At 52.7% G+C, this 17762-nt stretch overlaps 1 protein-coding gene across 4 annotated transcripts; it reads left to right on the top strand.

Annotated features, from left to right (window-relative positions):
* Positions 1–3453: 3453 nt before the first annotated feature.
* Positions 3454–17443, top strand: SPRY4 (sprouty RTK signaling antagonist 4). 4 transcript variants are annotated; one of them, XM_031449247.2, is made up of 4 exons: positions 3454–3623; positions 5986–6179; positions 8242–8292; positions 12858–17443. In XM_031449247.2, exon 4 carries the CDS (start codon positions 12903–12905, stop codon positions 13800–13802), a length of 900 nt encoding a protein of 299 aa, XP_031305107.1. In that variant the 5' UTR covers positions 3454–3623; positions 5986–6179; positions 8242–8292; positions 12858–12902; the 3' UTR covers positions 13803–17443. The 4 variants fall into 4 exon arrangements, with proteins under 4 accessions (XP_031305107.1, XP_031305109.1, XP_064340476.1 ...); XM_031449249.2 differs by lacking the exon at positions 8242–8292; XM_064484406.1 differs by having other exon boundaries at positions 8242–17443.
* The last annotated feature ends 319 nt before the right edge of the window (positions 17444–17762 follow it).

Here is a 17762-nt window from a genome sequence, read left to right as displayed (position 1 = left end):
GGAGGGAAGATAAGACCCAGAGCACAGCTTTTTAAAGCAACATGACATATGAAAACAGGCCAAGCCCAGGAATGGCCCACAGTACGTACTCCATAAACACCTGCCATTGAATTAGAATTCCTGCCTCTCCTCTTTCCCACTGTATCAGCTCCCAGCTTAAGAAGAGGGCAAAGCCCAGAACTGAAGCCACGGGACACGCCGACCACGATCTGGTAGGGGTGCAGACGTTTACACCGAGGTTGGGGTGAAAGGGCTGTAATCAGCATGGGCAGGAATGCAAGGGTCATAGGATCTGCCTCTTGCAGAAAAGCTATACCTGGGGAAGAAACTGAGCAGCTCTGGAATACACAAAATCATAGGAAACAGGAAGAATACGTAGCACAGGCCAAGTGACAACTCAGTCCAAAGAATGAGGGTGGTATCACCAAGCTGTGAAGGAACACGTGCTTTGCATTCACCCATCATCTTTCACTCTGTCCCCTCTCCCCCAACCACTGGCCCCTGGGCTGTGGAAAAGGTTAAAACACAAATCAGAGTATGTCTCGACCCTGCTTAAAACCCTTAAGAGGACAGTATCTGAGCTCCTCACTGGCCGATCTCAACCTTGCTCGCCAAGCTGTGGCCACAGAGACTTCCCGTAGGTACCTTCACATCAGGCTTGTCCCACACAGGGCCTCCCGCTGGGCTCCCTCTCCCTGTCTCTTCAACCTCCTTCAGGTCACTCCTTCCCAGTCTCCAGGTCTCAACTCAGAACCATAGGCCCCTCTCAGAAAGAGACTCCCTGATGCCCAAATTAAAATCAGTCCTTCCTGGCTTTCCCCATACCCTCAGATCCTGCTTCCATCTCCTTCCTTGCACTTATCATAGACTCAGATTGCATAGTCTGTCTGTCTTCTGTAATTGTGAGCTTCACCAGAGGAGGGAGGGCTATCTGTCTCTTACCAGGAGTCCCCAGAGTCAGGGCAGACTCCAGCGCAGAATATATGAATGAATGAATGAATGAACGGGTGGATGGATTTCTCATAACAGTTGTCCCCAAACCTCTCTTCTCTTTAGGTCCCAAGTAGGAAGAGAATATGGTCCCCAGTGCCCTCCCAGACACTGAGTCATCTGGTCAGGCATCAGAGGCTCCTCCCAGCTCAAGACTGGGGGCTCCTTTCATGGTCCCACCATCCCCACCAGAGCTGGGGTCTCCTCATTCCTCCTTCAGGAAAACTGAGAAAAGACCAGGAATGGAAGGAACACTATCTCTTGGCTAATTCCTCTAATAAAGGAAAGCGAACAGCAACACCACCCCCCCACCGCCTGACCCCATCTTGACTTTCTTCCATAGTTTAGTAAGGATTTGTTTATTCCCATCATTTTCATTGTTCGAGAAAAGCCCATAAGCCACCACTGCCTGGAAAACTACTGCTCCAACTTTCCTTGCTTAACATGCTTCAGTGTCTTGCAAGAAACACGTTTTCAGGTTTGTGATGTGGAGAGGAGGTGGCAGCAAAGCAGAAAGATCTGGGTTGTAAAGATCTAGAAAATCAGCACCTCAATTAGCTCATTCATTGATCAGGTGCAGGATCCTTAGCCTCAATTTCTACATCTGACAAACAGGAATAATGATACTGAGTTTTCATATCTGCAAAGAGAAGACGTGAACAACAGTAAAACAGTCTGTTGTCCTAGTAAAGAGTTTTTCTCTAAGCTTTAAGTAAGGTCTTGGTCCTGAAAGGAAGGCTGGGGTTTCATGGGGGAGGGCCTGTCTGCCCTCCAGGAGCTGAGTAAGTAAATCACACTGCAAAGGTGCGTTTGAGTAGCGAGAAGCCATTTTAGACTAGACCCGGTGACCATGGGTTCTGGTCTGGCTTTGCAAAATGTCCCTCCCGCTGCCTGTCCTCAGAGCCCCAGCCCCAGCTCCTGCCCAAGGCCAGACCTCTGGCCTGGGCTCGAAGCCTTTTATCGGCTCCACTGACAACAGCCAAGCGCAGTCTTATGTGGCGTAGGAAGAAAAAGACAGCCTCACAACTTCCCGGTGAAGCGAGAACACCAGCAAGACAAACCTTCACAGGGGATTCAGGCCCTGACCCAGCTCTTATCCCCGCATCAAAGCCACCCCCTACCCAGGACTCCCCGGAGGCTACAGCCTCCTCCGTTCCTGGGCGGGGCTGGGCCTGCTGCGAGGGCTCCTCGCCTTCCCGGAGTCAGGCCTAATGGCGGGGGCTTTTCTTTTCACGGGCCAGGGCTGATGCGCTCCCCCCCGCCCCCGCCGCCCCATCATTAACTGCAAAGAAAAGATCCCGGCCATTTCCATTTCCTCTGCGGCTCAAGAGCCCTGTTGTTATTTAATCCCGTGGCCACCCCGGCAGCATCCTCGGCGCAGCCGGCTCCACCCATCCACCTGGCCAATTCTCGGCCGCTCCCGCTTCCCCGGAGGGGCGCTAGCCGGGATGGCTGGGGAGAGGCGCCTACAGCAGTAAAGGGCCGTGGCCTACGGTGGACAGAGCCTCCTCAGGCCCTTGTCCTGTGAGGGCTGGGAAAAGCACGGGGGTGGAGAGGGGAGCACTAGCCAGGGCAGTAGAGGGCGGGCGGACGCCGGGGCACTGCGGACGTTACATTGGGGCGGGGGTGGAGGGGTGGGGAAGGAGGGCGCTGCCAAGCAAGAGCCGGGTCTCTCGCTGAGTAGCCAGTATCGCCCCGGGGGGTACTGGAGCCGGAAGAGGCCTCGGCCCTGTCGTCCACACCCAAGAAATGGGGGGAGGGGTGGTCTGCACTCACTCCAGGGAGACTCAGGAAAGGAACCAGATTCATTCAGCAACCCCCGCTCCGCCCTTCTTTGATATGAACGTTTGACATTTTCTTAATTTTTGGTAAACACGACTTCAAGACCCCTCCCCCCGACGCCCCTAGTCTAGAGAAAGAGAAGGCCCCCAGCAGGGGTCTTCCCGTTCCCCCTGCCCGCCTTCCCTACTGCCTGCGGCGGGTAGAGATCCCTAGATCTAGGTGTGTCCTCTCCCACCCGGCTCTCAGCCCAGGATCCGAGGCCGCAGTGCCCCCCGCCCCCCAGCAACACTGACGGTTCCAGCCCAGGCCCGCAGTGGCGTGAAGGTGGCCTTTACCTCCTCTCGTAGCCTGGGAGGGGGTACAGCCCGCGCAGCTGAGCCAGCTGCAGCAGTCGCCGCCGCCCTCCATTCATAAAAGGGAAAAAAAAAAAAAAGCAACAACAACCTCACCCCTCTTTGTAAAAGAACGACGGCCCCTGGAGGAGCGAGAGCCAGCCCCAGCAATCACGGGTTAAGTTTTTTTCCGGCCCCCCATTCATAAAAAAAGGAGCGCGGCGCATGCGCGCGCGGGGTCTCTTGTGCCCACCCATTCATAGAATCGCGAGCGGCGCGCGTGCGCACTGGAGCTCCCTTCCCTCCCATTCATAAAAAAGCCATTTTCCCAGGCAGTGGTTGCAACACCGCCGCGGAGGCAGCGAGAGGAGCTGACAGCGCGGAGCTGGCGCTGCGGAGCGCAGGGAACCGTGCGGGTTCCTCCAGCCGGCGTCTGCTAGGACCGCGGCGTCTGACCCGCTCGGGTTCGGAGATTTACACAGAAGTAGAGCAATGCTCGTGACTCTGCGTCTTCTCAAAGTAAGTCCCTGGCAGGTTTCGGGATGTGAAGCTGCCATCCACGGAGCCGCGAAGCGACTCCCCCTCGGGCTGGGGCAAATGGTGCGCTAATTCTAGGCGCTCCTCAGTGTTCCTTCCCTCTCCTTGCGCCTCCTGGAGCTGCTGCGGTGCGCCGCAGCTCCCTGACGCCCTCGGCTGGGCCGGCACGGCGCCGGGGTGTTCACAGCCTGGCACCGGCGTTCCCGACCCCCGGGCATTGCCAAGACGGGTTTCCCCGCTCTCTGAGTGTCGGAAGCCCCGAGCGTGTCCCGGGAGTTTGCCTCTGGCTTGGCCTCTTTCTTCCTGCCACCACTCGCCTCGGGCGCTGGAATAGGAGGCTCTGGGCTCCGTCAGGAGTCACCTTTTGGGTCCGGCGGGCGCCCTCCCCTTGGGCGGCTCGCCCACCCCGGGCTCGCTGCCCACGGTGCCAGCTCTGCCGTAGATCTCCCCAGCCCGCAGCAGCGGCCTATGCTCGACGTAGGTTTTGCGTTCCCCCCTGGAGCCGTGACGGACTGGGTTTTCTTCCCTTTTGCCTCCCCCTCGATGGTCAGCGCGGGGCTGGCCTGGGACTGGGCATTTTTTCTCTCTCTCTCTTTGGCGAGGCGGTTCCTCGCCGTCTGACCTTTGCTCTGCTGCCGCATTTTATGCTGTGCAACTGCCTTGCAGTTGCCTTTCCCTTCCCCGGCCTCTGCAGGGCCCGAGGCTCCTTGGCCTCCTCGTATCTCTCTATCCCTGGGCACCGAGCTGTGCCAGGCCCCGGGGGCCCCGGGCCGCTCAGGGGCTGTGGTGGGGGCTGAAGGTGCGTTTACATAACGCCGGGCGTGTGGGAGCTGGAGGAAGAGGTTGCGTGCGTAGGAGAGATAAGGCTCCCGCTTTCCCTCCTTCCTTCTTGGTGGTACCAGGGTTGACATCACCGAGAAGAGAAAAGGATAGAGACGGTACGTTCTGAAAATTCTGAATCGCCAAGGCTACGGGGGCAATGAAGGGGGGTGAGGGCGGGTTTGGCCAGGCAGGGCAGCTGGAGCTTGGCTCCATCACTGGGGCCAGGGCTGTGCCCAGTTCGCCCTCCATGCAGACGATCAAAAAGCATTTAGACAGTAGCTGCTCTTGTGCAAGAAGACGGTTTCTCAATTCTCTTTGATTGGGGGCTGGGAGTTGTGGGCAGAGGAGGCAAGAGGGGTGGGAAACGGTTGCTTGGCTTGATGGGTCCAGCGATGGATGGGAGAAGCGAACTGTGCTGGAAAGGCTGCCTGGAGGGCAAAGGGGAGAACTACTGGCTGCCTCAATCACCAGCTGCTGGATGGGTATCCATATTGCCAGGCCTGGCTGAGGGCAGAAGGCTGCCTTCTGGCGCATCAAGCTCGGGGAGGCCCCAGCATGGTTGGTATTGAAAGGAAGGGTGTGGGTTGGGTTCAGTGGGGTGCCCAGACCCAGTGGGAACCCCCTCTTTCTTGCTCCCAAACCAGTGGCATGATTCTCTCCAGTTTAGGGAGGGGCGGCAGCAAGTGCATGTCTGTCTGGTTAGCTGACTGAGGCTCTCCAGTCTCTCTGAGCCTCTGAGGGATACAGAGCTGGACGGTGAAGGCCCACAGCATTTAGGAAATGTAGGTTTATCAATCTCTTAATAAGCTTGGTCTGGCCTGATGCCCTACCCAGTTGCACTGGTGATTTCACAATGTTTAGAGTTCTCTGGATCTTCACGCGAATGGAGCCTAAACATCTGAAATTTTCATCTTTTTTTCTCTTAGTGAGTGGGTGTGGGGCAGACCAGGAAAGAAAGAGAGGGCTGCCATCGACTCTCCCACAACCCCATCTCTCTAGCTCTCTTTTTCTCTCATAAGAAGGGTGATACATGTCCAGTATGAAATCGAATTTCCTCTTTCCCAGCCCTTGAGAAGGTCCTCACTTGCCAGAAGGTTCCAGACGAATCCTAACCTGAGCAGTGCACACCCTGACCAACTGAGCTTTGCGGCCAGTACTGGGTAGGGGTCATTTTGGTGATGGGTTGCTGAAACCTTGATGGACAAACGTTGGTCAGCTTGGATGAAGAAGACCTTTAAAGACATCTCTTGGTTATCTTCCCTTTCAGATTCTGAACTGGGGAGGGGGGGGGGGGTCAGTCCCCTTTCTGTGGAGTATAAATGCTCTCCTGCCCAGTCCCATGACCTTTCCCAGATTGCCTCCTGAGATGGCAGCGTCTCTTTGAAGCTTTAGTGGGGCTTGGTGGGAGGCGACAAAGCATATGCACTAGAATAATTCCTGGTTAAAGCAGGGCAGGGGCTGGGGGCTGGGGGTTGGGGACGTTTGGAGCTCGCAGATGTCATTTTTGTTTTCATCCTTCCAGAATAGGTGGAGAGATGAGGCTCTTTGGAATTCCATCCCCCACTCTGGTAAACCTGACGTTGCCTCTGCCCAGAGGTTTGGCTGACTTGAATAACAAATGAAGGCCGCCTTTCAGTGCAAAATTTGAAAGTCAGTGATTTTTAAAATTAAGGGAGGAAAAAACACCCATTAACACCTCCAGAAGTGGCCCTTGAGGTACGTTGCTCTGGGGTTTAAGCCTTTGGGATCACATGTGTGGAATTCCCTTCCAGTTCCCGATGCTATTATGTTAGTCCCTTGGTGTGACATCTTCCAGCCTGCAGTTTTGGGCCCCCACAAGCATTTTTCTTTCCCCAGGTCATCCTCTTGAGTAGGGCCCAGGTGTTAGTACTGGAAGGTTTAGAAAGGAGTCCCCTCTTTTCAGAGAAGTTCAATGTTCTTAGAAAGTTATGGCATTCAATTTGGTTCTGAATCCAGTGTGTCTGTCATCCGGCCCCTACCAAGGTAGAAGTTCCCTTGTGAGGAAAACCTCTGGATCTAGGGCGATAGTTGAAAATTTTGATTTGGGATGTTGACATGACCAGATTTTTAAGGAGGAATCGCAAGAGTGGAGAAGCTTCCAAGCTTACATCTCACGGGCAACCTGGGTCTACCTGACATAAGGGAAAGCAGTGACTCATTGAAATATATTTTTGCTTGTTCAAAAAAGCCAGAGGAAGAAAGTGAGGAAGGGCAACATCCTGAAAACGGTTTCACATCTTCTAGACCAAGGTGGGGGCTCAGCCAGAGCAGGGGACTGGCTAGGAAATGTACTAAACTTGGGCCTTAGTCCCCGCATCTGCAGAGTGGGGAGAAGAAACCCCTCCCAAGGGGCTATGGCTGAGCAGCCAGCAAGTGTGCAGGGCAGTGCCCGGACCCCTTGTTACTGCTGGGTGCCTAGTAGGATGGCCTGGTTGTAAGGAAGCCACTTCCACCACGGGAGATGTGGGGTGTTGCATGATGCGGGAGGATTCTTGGCTCTCAGGAGCCTCGGGCCTCCCTGCAGATCCGGACAGCTGACAAGGCTGGGGATGTATCCGGGACATGTGGCTGGGTTTAAGAGGCTTCACCGTTCAGCTGTGATCATGATTGTTCTTTCCAAGGACAGTCAGTGGAGGAAGCAAGGGCACTGGGGAGGGAGCACAGATGTGCTGGATCTAGCGGAGGAGGGAAGGGGCCCTTCTGGGGCAGGTGGCCATTTGCAGAAGAGTGGCTTCCCTTGTCTTTCTTTTTCTGGTGGGGGGGAAGGGGGAGTAATTTCCTGCCTCATCCCAAGAGTAAGCTAAAATCTATTATTATAAGCCCATTTTTTAGTGGAGGGTGGTGAGATAAATAAAACGATCTTGGTGTTAGTGAGAGGGGTCCTCCACTGGGGTTTAGGTTTCCTCCACCCCCCAAACTTTGATGTGGGCCAATAGCTCCCCAAATGTCCCAGCAGTTAACTGGCTGCTTCTAGCCCCATTCTCTTCTCCCTCTTGACTTCTATAATCTCTCTTTTGGGGAATCCGAGCAGACAACAATTATGAGGGTAATAGATCAAAGCCCAAATTTGTAGCTGGTTAGAATAGCCCAGAGCTAATACGTACAGCAAGACCTCTCCCACTCACCCTTGCACTGAGGCTTTGGGGTTTAGCTGACTGGTTGTGGAAGAAGAGAAGAGGGTTGGGAACTGATAACTGGTGATAGGACACAGTGAGGAAATGCAGCTGTTTTCTTTTGTGATCTCTGACAGATTCTGGCCAGAGGTCAGCTCAGACAAATCCAGCTGCCTAAATGCTTTATTCTCCGCAGAGAGGCAGAGACGGTCTTCCTCAGCAGGGTACAGGGAAGACAAGTCCCTGCCATCCCTCCTCCCTCCTCCCGCCTTTTAAAGTCTTTTCTAAGCAATAGTATTTGGTTGGAGCTTAGTGACCTAAACTGGGATGTTGTCACAAAGAACCCAGTGACAGTGGGAGATAGTGGTGGGAGGGCTCCCTGGCAGCCTAGAGACCTTTTTCTCTGAGCTGTTAAAGGGTTAAATAACCTTCCCTGAAATCACCTGCTGGGGCTGAATGGGCAGTGCAGAAACTGCCCGGTCATTCAGAGCCTCTTGCCAGTCTGGCATCAGCTGACCTGTAGTTTTCAGAGTACAACTGTTAGGTTTTCCTAATATTTCCCAACTCCTCTCCCCGGGGGGGAGTCCAGGGGAAAGGGTGGATGGGTGGAGCGGACATTTAACATGCCTCTTGATTCTTTTCAGCCAGCCTGGATTGAGCTGTGTGCCGCCTTGATGCTCAGCCCCTCCCCGCAGGTACATGTGCAGTAGCAGGCTCACAGACCCGAGCTGCCGATACGGGGCTGTGTGCACTAGGCTTTTTAATATCCTGCTGATTCCATATTCTAGGATGCTCTTCTTCTGGCTTCCTCTTACCCTGACCCCTCCTCCCCTTCCCCACAGACCTGGACCAAGAAGCCCCATCCATGAACATGCCCAAGGGACCCTTAAATTCAGCTTTATAGGTGGGAGGAGAGTGGATTCCTTTGAGGGGCTGCTTTGTGGTGGGATCCTACAAGTGAGACCCATTCCACTTCAGAAAGCTAAAAATGAAACCACTAAAGTGGGGTTGTATGAAGTGACAGGAGGGCTGGCAAAGAAAACTGAATTGGAAGGGAAGATACCTTGAGCTCTGAGCCTTCCTTTAATGACAGATTTCAACCCCCCAGCCTCCGCTCTCCACACTGAAAATTCCCCTGACTGGGGGCCAGTCTGACGTCAGCCCAGTCTGGCTGCATTTCCCTGCTGGTTTGGTGAAGAGCCTGAAGATGGCCTAGTGAGGTTCCCTGAGGGCTAGTGGCAGATGGGGGAGACTGGCGGAGTTCGTGGCTGTGAAGGAAAACGGTGCTTTCGTGCCCTTCCATGAATACCCAGAAGTTCCTGCAAGTCAGGGGTGAAGTTACAGCCTCTGCTGTCTGGGTTTGAATACCACCCTGATCACTTGCCGACTCTATGACCCTTTGTTCTTCCGTTTCTTCCTCTGCAAAATGGGTTTTATCTTTCAAGGTGATGGTGAGGATTAAAGGAGAAAATCATTGAAGATTTAGCACAGAACCTGACACCATGAAATGTTTCATAAGTATTAGCTGCTCCCATACTTATTAATTATTATTACTGGAAGGTTGACGTGGAGGTAAAAGTTTCCTTCTTCATGCTAACCCACAAGGCTGCCACCTAAAATTTGATAGAGGTGCTTCTCCGGCTAAGTGGAGTGCTGGCTTTGTTTCTCTGTTCATAATCTTCCAAATTGGCCATCAGTCTCCCCAACAGCCAAAAATGAGGCAAAGCCTCCTCTCTCCTATTTATATTATAAATCTCTTCCTTCCTTGCAGGGGAAACAGAAAGTACATATTAAACTGCACTTAAGTTCGTCGGCATTGCTCAGACTGGAGGGTGGGTGTGTCCCGGGGAGTAGAGATTGAGCTTCTAAACCCATTGAGGATTGGGGGTTTTTGAGACTTCATTTGACTGTGCTGAGGGGTTATCAAGCAGGTGATTGGGAAGTTGTTTTTCTTGTCAGCCAAATGAATTCAATCCTACTGTGAAGGGTCTGGCTAATTGGGAGGTGAGGCCATGAGGCCCGAGAAGGTTGGAGCGGTACAGCTCTGAGCCAGCTGACGGTTTTTGCTGAGCGGGTAGCCGGAAGGAATCCTACATCACGGTTATAATAGAGAAGATGCATTTGAGAATATGCCTGCTGGTACCATCTTGGATGCAGCATGTCCCAGGAGAGCTGAGTCATTGCGGACCAAGCTCCCACCCGCCGTGTCTGGCCCTGACTGTGGACCCAGATGTTGACAGCTGTGCCCACCCGCCCTGCCCTGGGTGATGGGAGCCTGCTAATGCCAATATCGTTGATGCCTGCAGGCGCTGCTCCCACCCTGGCTTTCTGGTGGGACTCTTCCATGGGACTTTTTCCTTGAATCTGCCTGTGGTTCCAGGGCCTATTAAAATCCCCAAGCGTTGCCCGTGTCCTTGGCTTCATCCATAGAAAGTGTGCCTGTTTTTAAAGAACCCCAGGAATAGAACTGGGAGGAGGAGAGTGGATAATCTCTTTGGGGGAGGGAGTACCATTATTTTTTCCCCACACATGGCAAGTCCCAATCCTGGTCCTGAGAGACAAAAGCCCAACTACATGGGGAAATACTGCCTTCAAACTGCCACTGACATTTTGCTGGCAGGACCCTGAGTATTTGTGACCTGAGCTTCTGGAATAAGGGAATCGCATCGTCTTTCCGGGGTGGGGATTCCAGCTGAGGCACCTCGTGACTGGTGCCAGAGTCTTACCCTGTGCCTCTGTCAGCATTTTCCATTCTTATGCCTAGTCACACCTTTTCCTCCAGGCAAAGGGCTGGGACTCGGGACTCCTAACCCTGTTCTCTTGACCCCAAATCCATTTATTCTAGAAGCCAGACTTTGGAACCTCCGCAAAGAATAAGTGGCCTGGGGTAGCATTCCCTGAAGTTTTGCCCTGTGGCCAGCCTGATCCTTGGAAAAACTCCTCTCCATAAATGCTTAACTGACACCCCCCACCCCCCCATTCAGCCCTGACCCCAGGGTCCCCAAAGGAGGCTGCCTTGACAAATGACTATTCTTGCTGGCAGACCTACCAGACTCTTAAGGCTAACTCTGCCATGGGAAAGTCTCCTTCGTTGAAGATGGTCTCCTGTCAGCTGGAGGGAACATAGAGGCAGGAAGCAGGCTCCCCCCAGGCAGACATTCTCCAAGATGGGCAGAAATATGCACAGAAATACCAGCATCTTTTAAGTAGGCAGGGCTGTGGGTGCAAAGTCAATAGTTCATGCCTTTTGTGAAGGGGAAATACCAGTTGACTGAGCACTGAACCTTAACAGAAGAGACTTAATGCCTTTTCTGCATTTTGCAGTATCCTGGATGACATCCCCTAGATGAGAAACTTGTGAACAAGCACCCTCTTATTCCCTGCATCAACTTTGCATCAGCCCCAGCTCTTTATTTCAGATGGCTTGGAAAGCATCTAAGGAAACCCTTCCTCAGCAATTTAACCATTTCTGATCAAACTGTTGTTTCCAAGCAGGGGAAGTATAACACGGAGTTGTCCTGAGTGCCCTTTTTTTTCCCCTCTCTTCCGTCCTTACTATAGACATTGGGAAGTATGGATGAGTCACCTAGAGCCAGGTGTCTTCTGTGACTGGGATATTGGGATGACCAGCTGTGTCCCATGTCTGGAAGGATTTGGGGTTAGAACTGGAAGTGGAAAACTATCCACATCCCCATCTTAGGCATCACCTTTGAGGTGAGATTAACCTAACAGCAGAGGTACAGGGTCAGCTCTGAATTAGAACATCCAACATCCTTAGCAACTTGAAAAAGCATTTACCAAAACCCCACCCTATGGCACATTAGTCCAGTGGTCTTTTTTTTTTTTTTTTTTTCAGAGGTGGTCCTCTTCCACTTCTGTCCGCACCCTGGTTATCTGTTCTGTTCCCCACCCCCAAAACCAGCGGAATCTTCCCAGAGTCTAATCTTTCTCTGGGATTCCAAATCATGTCCCCTTGCGCAGAGGTCTTGGCCTCTGCTGCTATTTCTTTAAATTGATCTCCAGCCGAATTCTGAATGTAAAGGTCAGCAGGCAAGGAAATGGCACTTCTAATAGAAAACAATGTGCACTTTCTAAATTTGAACCAAGCCGTTTCCGCTCTTTGATTTAAGTGACTTCCTGGGGTTCCGTGTCAGGCACTGCAGTTGAATCTCTGGCCGGATTCCAACTTAAAATTGCACTCTCTCAGTGAAATTAGAAACTGATCCAGGGTTGGCTTAGCTATTCTAGTAAATAGCATTTAGGCTGAATGTTCAGCTCAGCACTTGGAAATGGGTGATGTGAGTGCCCCTCGGGAGGATTTCCCAACCAAGTTGTCAGAAGCGCACCTACCCAGGGGTTATTAGCCTCTGGAGGTTGCTGCTCTTAGAAGTGGTGGTAATCAGTTAATATCCTGGACGTGCAGGCATCAGATACAGCTCTTCCTTCAGATACAGCTCTTCCTTCTCTTGTGACTATCTGAAATAAAGGCTTTTGTTTATCCAGCTGATAAACTCAATGGGAGCATACACAGGCTGCCTGTCCTGGTCACCACATCCTCAGCACTCGGTACAATGCTTGGCACGTCATGCTTATTAGCGCTCAGGAAATCTAGACTTGCTCTCTGGGATGGTGATAAATTACAGAGTACGTGCTGCGTGCCAGGCAAGATGCTAGGTCTTGGATATGCATTTTCTCATTGAATCCTCACCAGAACCCATTTTACAGATGATAAAACTAAGGCACAGAGGTGAAAGAACCTTATTCACAGCAATACTGCTAGGCAGAAGTGAGAATTTGAACTTGGATCTGATTCCAGAGCCTGTGTTTAGCACTGTTACGCTACATCTGAAATCAGGAGCATGTCCCATGGAGATTTTAAGAATGAACTCGGACGGCCCAGGTTTTAGCCTAGCTTTGCTACTGATGGTTTTGTGTGACTTTGGACAAGATACTTGAAACATTAGTTTTCTGTAACTAGAAAAGGAATAATAATAATAGTAGTTACGTTTTAGGATTATTGTGAAGTCAATGACTTAATAAATACGGTGCTTAGAAGAGTCCCTAGCATATAGTAAGTGCTAAATAAGTTATTTCTACCACCTACTATTACTGCTGTTGTCATTGTTAATCATCTAAGCCTTAATGCTGGAGAGTCCACCAATGGAAGCCCGGTTCTTATTTCGTTTGGGGATGGGTAGGTGTTAACAGGCCGCATACTGATGCCTGGAATCCATTCTCTTCCGTTCCTCCACTCCCCCAGGGCCCCTAGAAGCCTATTCTCGGCGCAACCCAGGACCTCGGCCCCATGGAGCCCCCGATCCCACAAAGCGTCCCCTTGACTCCCAGCTCAGTCATGGTCCAGCCCCTTCTGGACAGCCGTATGGCCCACAGCAGGCTGCAGCACCCACTCACCATCCTCCCCATCGACCAGATGAAGACCAGCCATGTGGAGAATGACTACATAGACAACCCTGGCCTGGCGCCCCCCACCGGCCCCAAGCGGACCCGGGGTGGAGCCCCAGAGCTGGCCCCAACGCCTGCCCGCTGTGACCAGGATGTCACCCACCACTGGATCTCCTTCAGCGGGCGCCCCAGCTCTGTGAGCAGCAGCAGCAGCACATCCTCTGACCAGCGGCTCTTAGACCACATGGCCCCACCACCCGTGGCCGACCAGGCCTCCCCAAGGGCCGTGCGCATCCAGCCCAAGGCAGTCCACTGCAAGCCGCTGGACCTCAAAGGCCCGGCCATCCCCCTGGAGCTGGACAAGCACTTCTTGCTGTGCGAGGCCTGCGGGAAGTGTAAGTGCAAGGAGTGCGCGTCCCCCCGGACGTTGCCCTCCTGCTGGGTCTGCAACCAGGAGTGCCTGTGCTCAGCCCAGACCCTCGTCAACTACGGCACCTGCATGTGCCTGGTGCAGGGCGTCTTCTACCACTGCACCAACGAGGACGATGAGGGCTCCTGCGCCGACCACCCCTGCTCCTGCTCCCATTCAAACTGCTGCGCCCGCTGGTCCTTCATGGGCGCCCTCTCCCTGGTGCTGCCCTGCCTGCTTTGCTACCTGCCGGCCACCGGCTGCGTGAAGCTGGCCCAACGCGGCTACGACCGCCTGCGCCGCCCTGGGTGCCGCTGCAAGCATACGAACAGCGTCATCTGCAAGGCGGCCGCCGGGGACGCCAAGGCCAGCAGACCCGACAAGCCTTTCTGACACTCGGGGTCGAAGCCCCGGCATTTCCCCTGGAAACTCGGTTCCCTTCTGACACCTGAGATAACCACCGCAGCGAGACCAGAGGTTTTAGCATCCTGAGGCTGACCTTGCTAGTCTGCACACTCCCCACCCCCAGCTTCCGAAGAAACAGAGACCACCATCACCCACCCTTCTCTTCCCCCAAAAGGATGAAGAAGAACTTTGGGGGGTTTTTCAGGGTCCTGGAACTTTGTGTGAAACAGACAGTGGCAGGGGTGTGGTGTGGTTTGGGGGCGATTTTTCTTTTGCAGAAGATGGAACACAGATGTGGACACATATCCGGAAGTTGCAGCTGCTTTGAATGCCTCCCAGCCCTCCTCCTCCCTCCCTCCCTCTCTCCCCGCTCTTTTTCATTCTCTTTGGCTGCCTGGGAGGAATCAGTAACTGAGTGGCCAGGGAACCTTTGAAGAAGACCCTTGGAGTCTTGACGTCTATACCTTCTTCTCCTCCCAGCCTCCACCCCGGTTTGTTCCGACATCGTGGGGAAGGTGTAGACCCTGGCGGTCCCCGTTGTATATATGTGGGAGCCCCCCGAGAACAGAGGCCGGCCAGTGAGTCCGGGCCTCGTTCCTCACTCTGCCTCCCCGGAGCCACGGATGGATTTAGGAACCACTGTACAATACATTTCCTCCCTTCCAGCTTCCTCGCTAACTCTCGGGGGTGTTCCACTCATAACACTGTCCTTCGGTTCATACCAAGGCACAGACTCACCTGCCCGCTACATGTCCCAAGTCCTCTCTACCCAGATCCTTGCCAGAAACTTTACGGGTAGAGAAGGCTGGGGGCGGCAAACGCGAGACCAAATAGCATTTTGCCAATGAGTCTGAGGCTGTGGTCTCTGGATCCAGTCATTATGTTTTTATAGAATCATTAAACCAGATGCTAACGGTGTTAAAAAATAATAATAATAAAACACTTGCTTCTTTTTGGGCCACCCCCAGGAAGGGCTGATTTCAAAATCTGGGGGGCGAGCAACCTCAAGGAGCACCATCCCCCTCCCCACCAAGAAGAGGATTTTAACAGCAGTGAAGAGAGGCAGCACCTCTCCTTGGCAGAGTGACAGTGAGGCGAGCTGGGTGGGGGTTTCCTCTCTCCTGATTCTGCTGCTTGCTGTCGTAGCCTTCTGTGTACCGTGTCTGTATCTTTCATGTAAATAGACAGATGATGGAAAAAAGTCTATTTTAGTGTCAGGAAGCCCTGGAGGCGGAGTCAGAACGAGTGCGGGCGGGGGAAAGAATCTCCAGGGGCTTCTTGGGATTGAGCCCTGCTTCTGTGTGTGGCCACACGAGCCCCTCCCAACAGCCCCCAAAGACGTAGCAACTCTTTCTCTCAAGGTGCTAAAGGACTCAGAAAGTGCAGCTCGTCCAGTGGGTAGGTACTTGTTGCATGCAAAAGCTGTAATGTGTCTGGTCCTTCCTCCCCAGCTATTGTGTGGGGGGGTTTGCTTCATGTGGTATTTTGTGCCTGCCTCCCCTGCCCTGACCTCCCATGAGAGAAAGTGGCCTGGGTCAGAAAAGCTACACCAGGTGATACTGGGAAGGCACTAGGCACAGAGTTCGTAGCATTTCCAGTTTGTTCTGTAGGAACAGAAGTGCCTCCAGGAAGAAGGCAAAGAGGAGGCAGGTAGCTGTGATGGTCAGGCACCCAGTGCTTCTCAAGGACTTTTTTTTTTTTTTTTCCTTCTTGAAGACTAGTAGTAACATCTTATGATTTAGACTAAGTTAATTGTAACCACAGGTATTTATTGACTGGAGGAAAGGAGGGGAGGGTCTTTTTATTTTAGGCTTTATTTATATAACATTTGCTAGCTTGTAAAAGGCGAATATGAAACAGTGCATCTGCGTTTTCTAAGGCTGATTCACGCAGCTACCCTTGCCACGGTCGCCATGGATGTACGGACACTCTTGCACAAATCAGAGGGGATGGTAGAAACACACGTTCAGCCAACCACTTATCCTAATTGAATGTATCAGATGTGTGCTGAAGGGACTGGAGATATTTTCCTCAGAACAGATGTGCGGAGGTTACGCCCCAAAAGAGAGGGCACACGTCCACTCTGGGTGAAGCCTCAGAACTTTTCCCAAAGCCCCTCCCTCAAAAGTCTCCATGGGAAACTTGACCCAGTGGCAAGTTGCACTTTGGTGATCTTGGTGTTCTACCTGCCCATTCTGTGGAGAGTTGATTTACATAAGCTGTGTACACAAACACACACACACACACACACACACACCCCACCGTCTGTCTACATAGACCCTGTTTCCTGGCGAATAGCCTCCTGAACCCTGACTTTTTGTGTATATAGTTGTAAACACGGATTTTTCTGGGTTTTGGGTTTCTTATTTTCTTCCCTTCCCCCGTTTTGGCTTTCTCTCTTTGGTTCGCATTTAGCCTGCTAGATGGATGTCTGCATTACTCCCCGTGTCCTGTGCGCTCAGCTTCGGTTCTCCCAGCTCTGTTGCACAGCAGTCCCTCAGCATGTTTTTCTCGGCTTCTTGGCAGAAAAAAGCAAAAGAAAACTGGCTTGCCTGTGGCCCCCGGGGACCAGCCGAGGGCCAATGAAGGGACCAAGCTCTCAGAAACAACAACACGTTTCTGGGCGGCTTCCGGCTGATGGTGTTTGCTGTCACCAGTGGCTTGCTTGGCTGGATGAGGCCTCGTCTTGACCTTTTTAGAAAAGTGCCAGCTGATTCCCACTTCTGTTCAACCTGGGGTGGCTGGTGGTTCTGCCTGGCCTGGAACTGAGGTGGGGTCCACAAGGCTGGGTCCAGGACCCCTGTCCTAAGGGGCCACAGCCACTTTCCCTCGAGAGTGGGTCTGAAGGCCCAAGCACCCTGGGAACTGGGTCTGGGAGAGCCACACCCTCACAGATGATGAGGTGCAACAGAGGCTTCTCACAGTCCCTGCTGTTGATACGGGCCCTTCACAGCTGACAGGTGGGAGAATTTCACGCGACACGCCTGGTCCTTCCAGCCTTCTGGGGTCTGTGCATGTCCCCGTTGTACATGGAGCGAGGCCCAGTTGGCTCAGGATGAGTCCCACTGGAAAGCGTGGGTTGGGACCAGCACCCAGATCACATCACCGCGAAGCTTCCCGATCTCCCGTGCTGCCCCAGCAGATGTCCAGTGGGGTGTGGGCCATGCGACTCTGCACAGTACAAGTCACTAGGGCATCCCATCCCGCAGTCTGCACCCGCCTTCTGGTTCATGCCTTCGGTGAGCATTTTCTTGCCCTCTGCTGACTGTGACAGTTGACACATCTTACGCTGCCATTTTTTGCTGTGGGTAACTCCGTGTGGTGTCTTATCTCGCTTTCTCTTCTTGCTGCCCCGCCGTTTGGTTTCGTGTTACAAACAGAAAAGCTGTCCAAGGGTCCCATCCCAGCACATTTTTTCCCTCTTCACTGTAACCCCTTCTCACCCCACAACAAAAGTTACCACAGAAGGTTTTCTTTGTATAGAATATTTATTTTGAAGCTCTATTTTAATAGTATTTATTTTAGAAAGTCTACTATTGTAAGAGTTCTTCTGTTTGTGAAGAAAAAGCAAGTTAAAAACTGAATGTACTGATCTAGAAAATATATATAAATATATATTGTTAAATATACACAGGACTGCCGTTTCTCGTGTGTTTATGTCTTCACACCCCGCCCCCCGCCACGTCCTCACCCAGCAAGGTGCCAAGTTTGTCAAAGATGACTCGCCAAATGGAAATGAGTAGCCAAGCTCTGGCGGGACAAAGGGGTGGGGTGGGGGGGGGGGCTTCCTGGCCCTTGTGGTGACTCTAGGATGACCTTAGAACCAGTGGAGGAAAGCTTCACTTTCTTATGAAACTAAATCCTGCCAGGTGCTGCTAACTCCTCTGGCAAGCTCTCCCCTACACCACGGTGTATTTGTAACAGATGGACAACAAAACTGCGAAGTGG

The sequence above is a fragment of the Camelus dromedarius genome, chromosome 3, assembly GCF_036321535.1.
Source record: "Camelus dromedarius isolate mCamDro1 chromosome 3, mCamDro1.pat, whole genome shotgun sequence".
NCBI classification, from domain to species: Eukaryota; Metazoa; Chordata; class Mammalia; order Artiodactyla; family Camelidae; genus Camelus; species Camelus dromedarius.
Note: the sequence above shows the minus strand (reverse complement) of the source record. Positions and strands in the feature narration are given on the sequence as shown.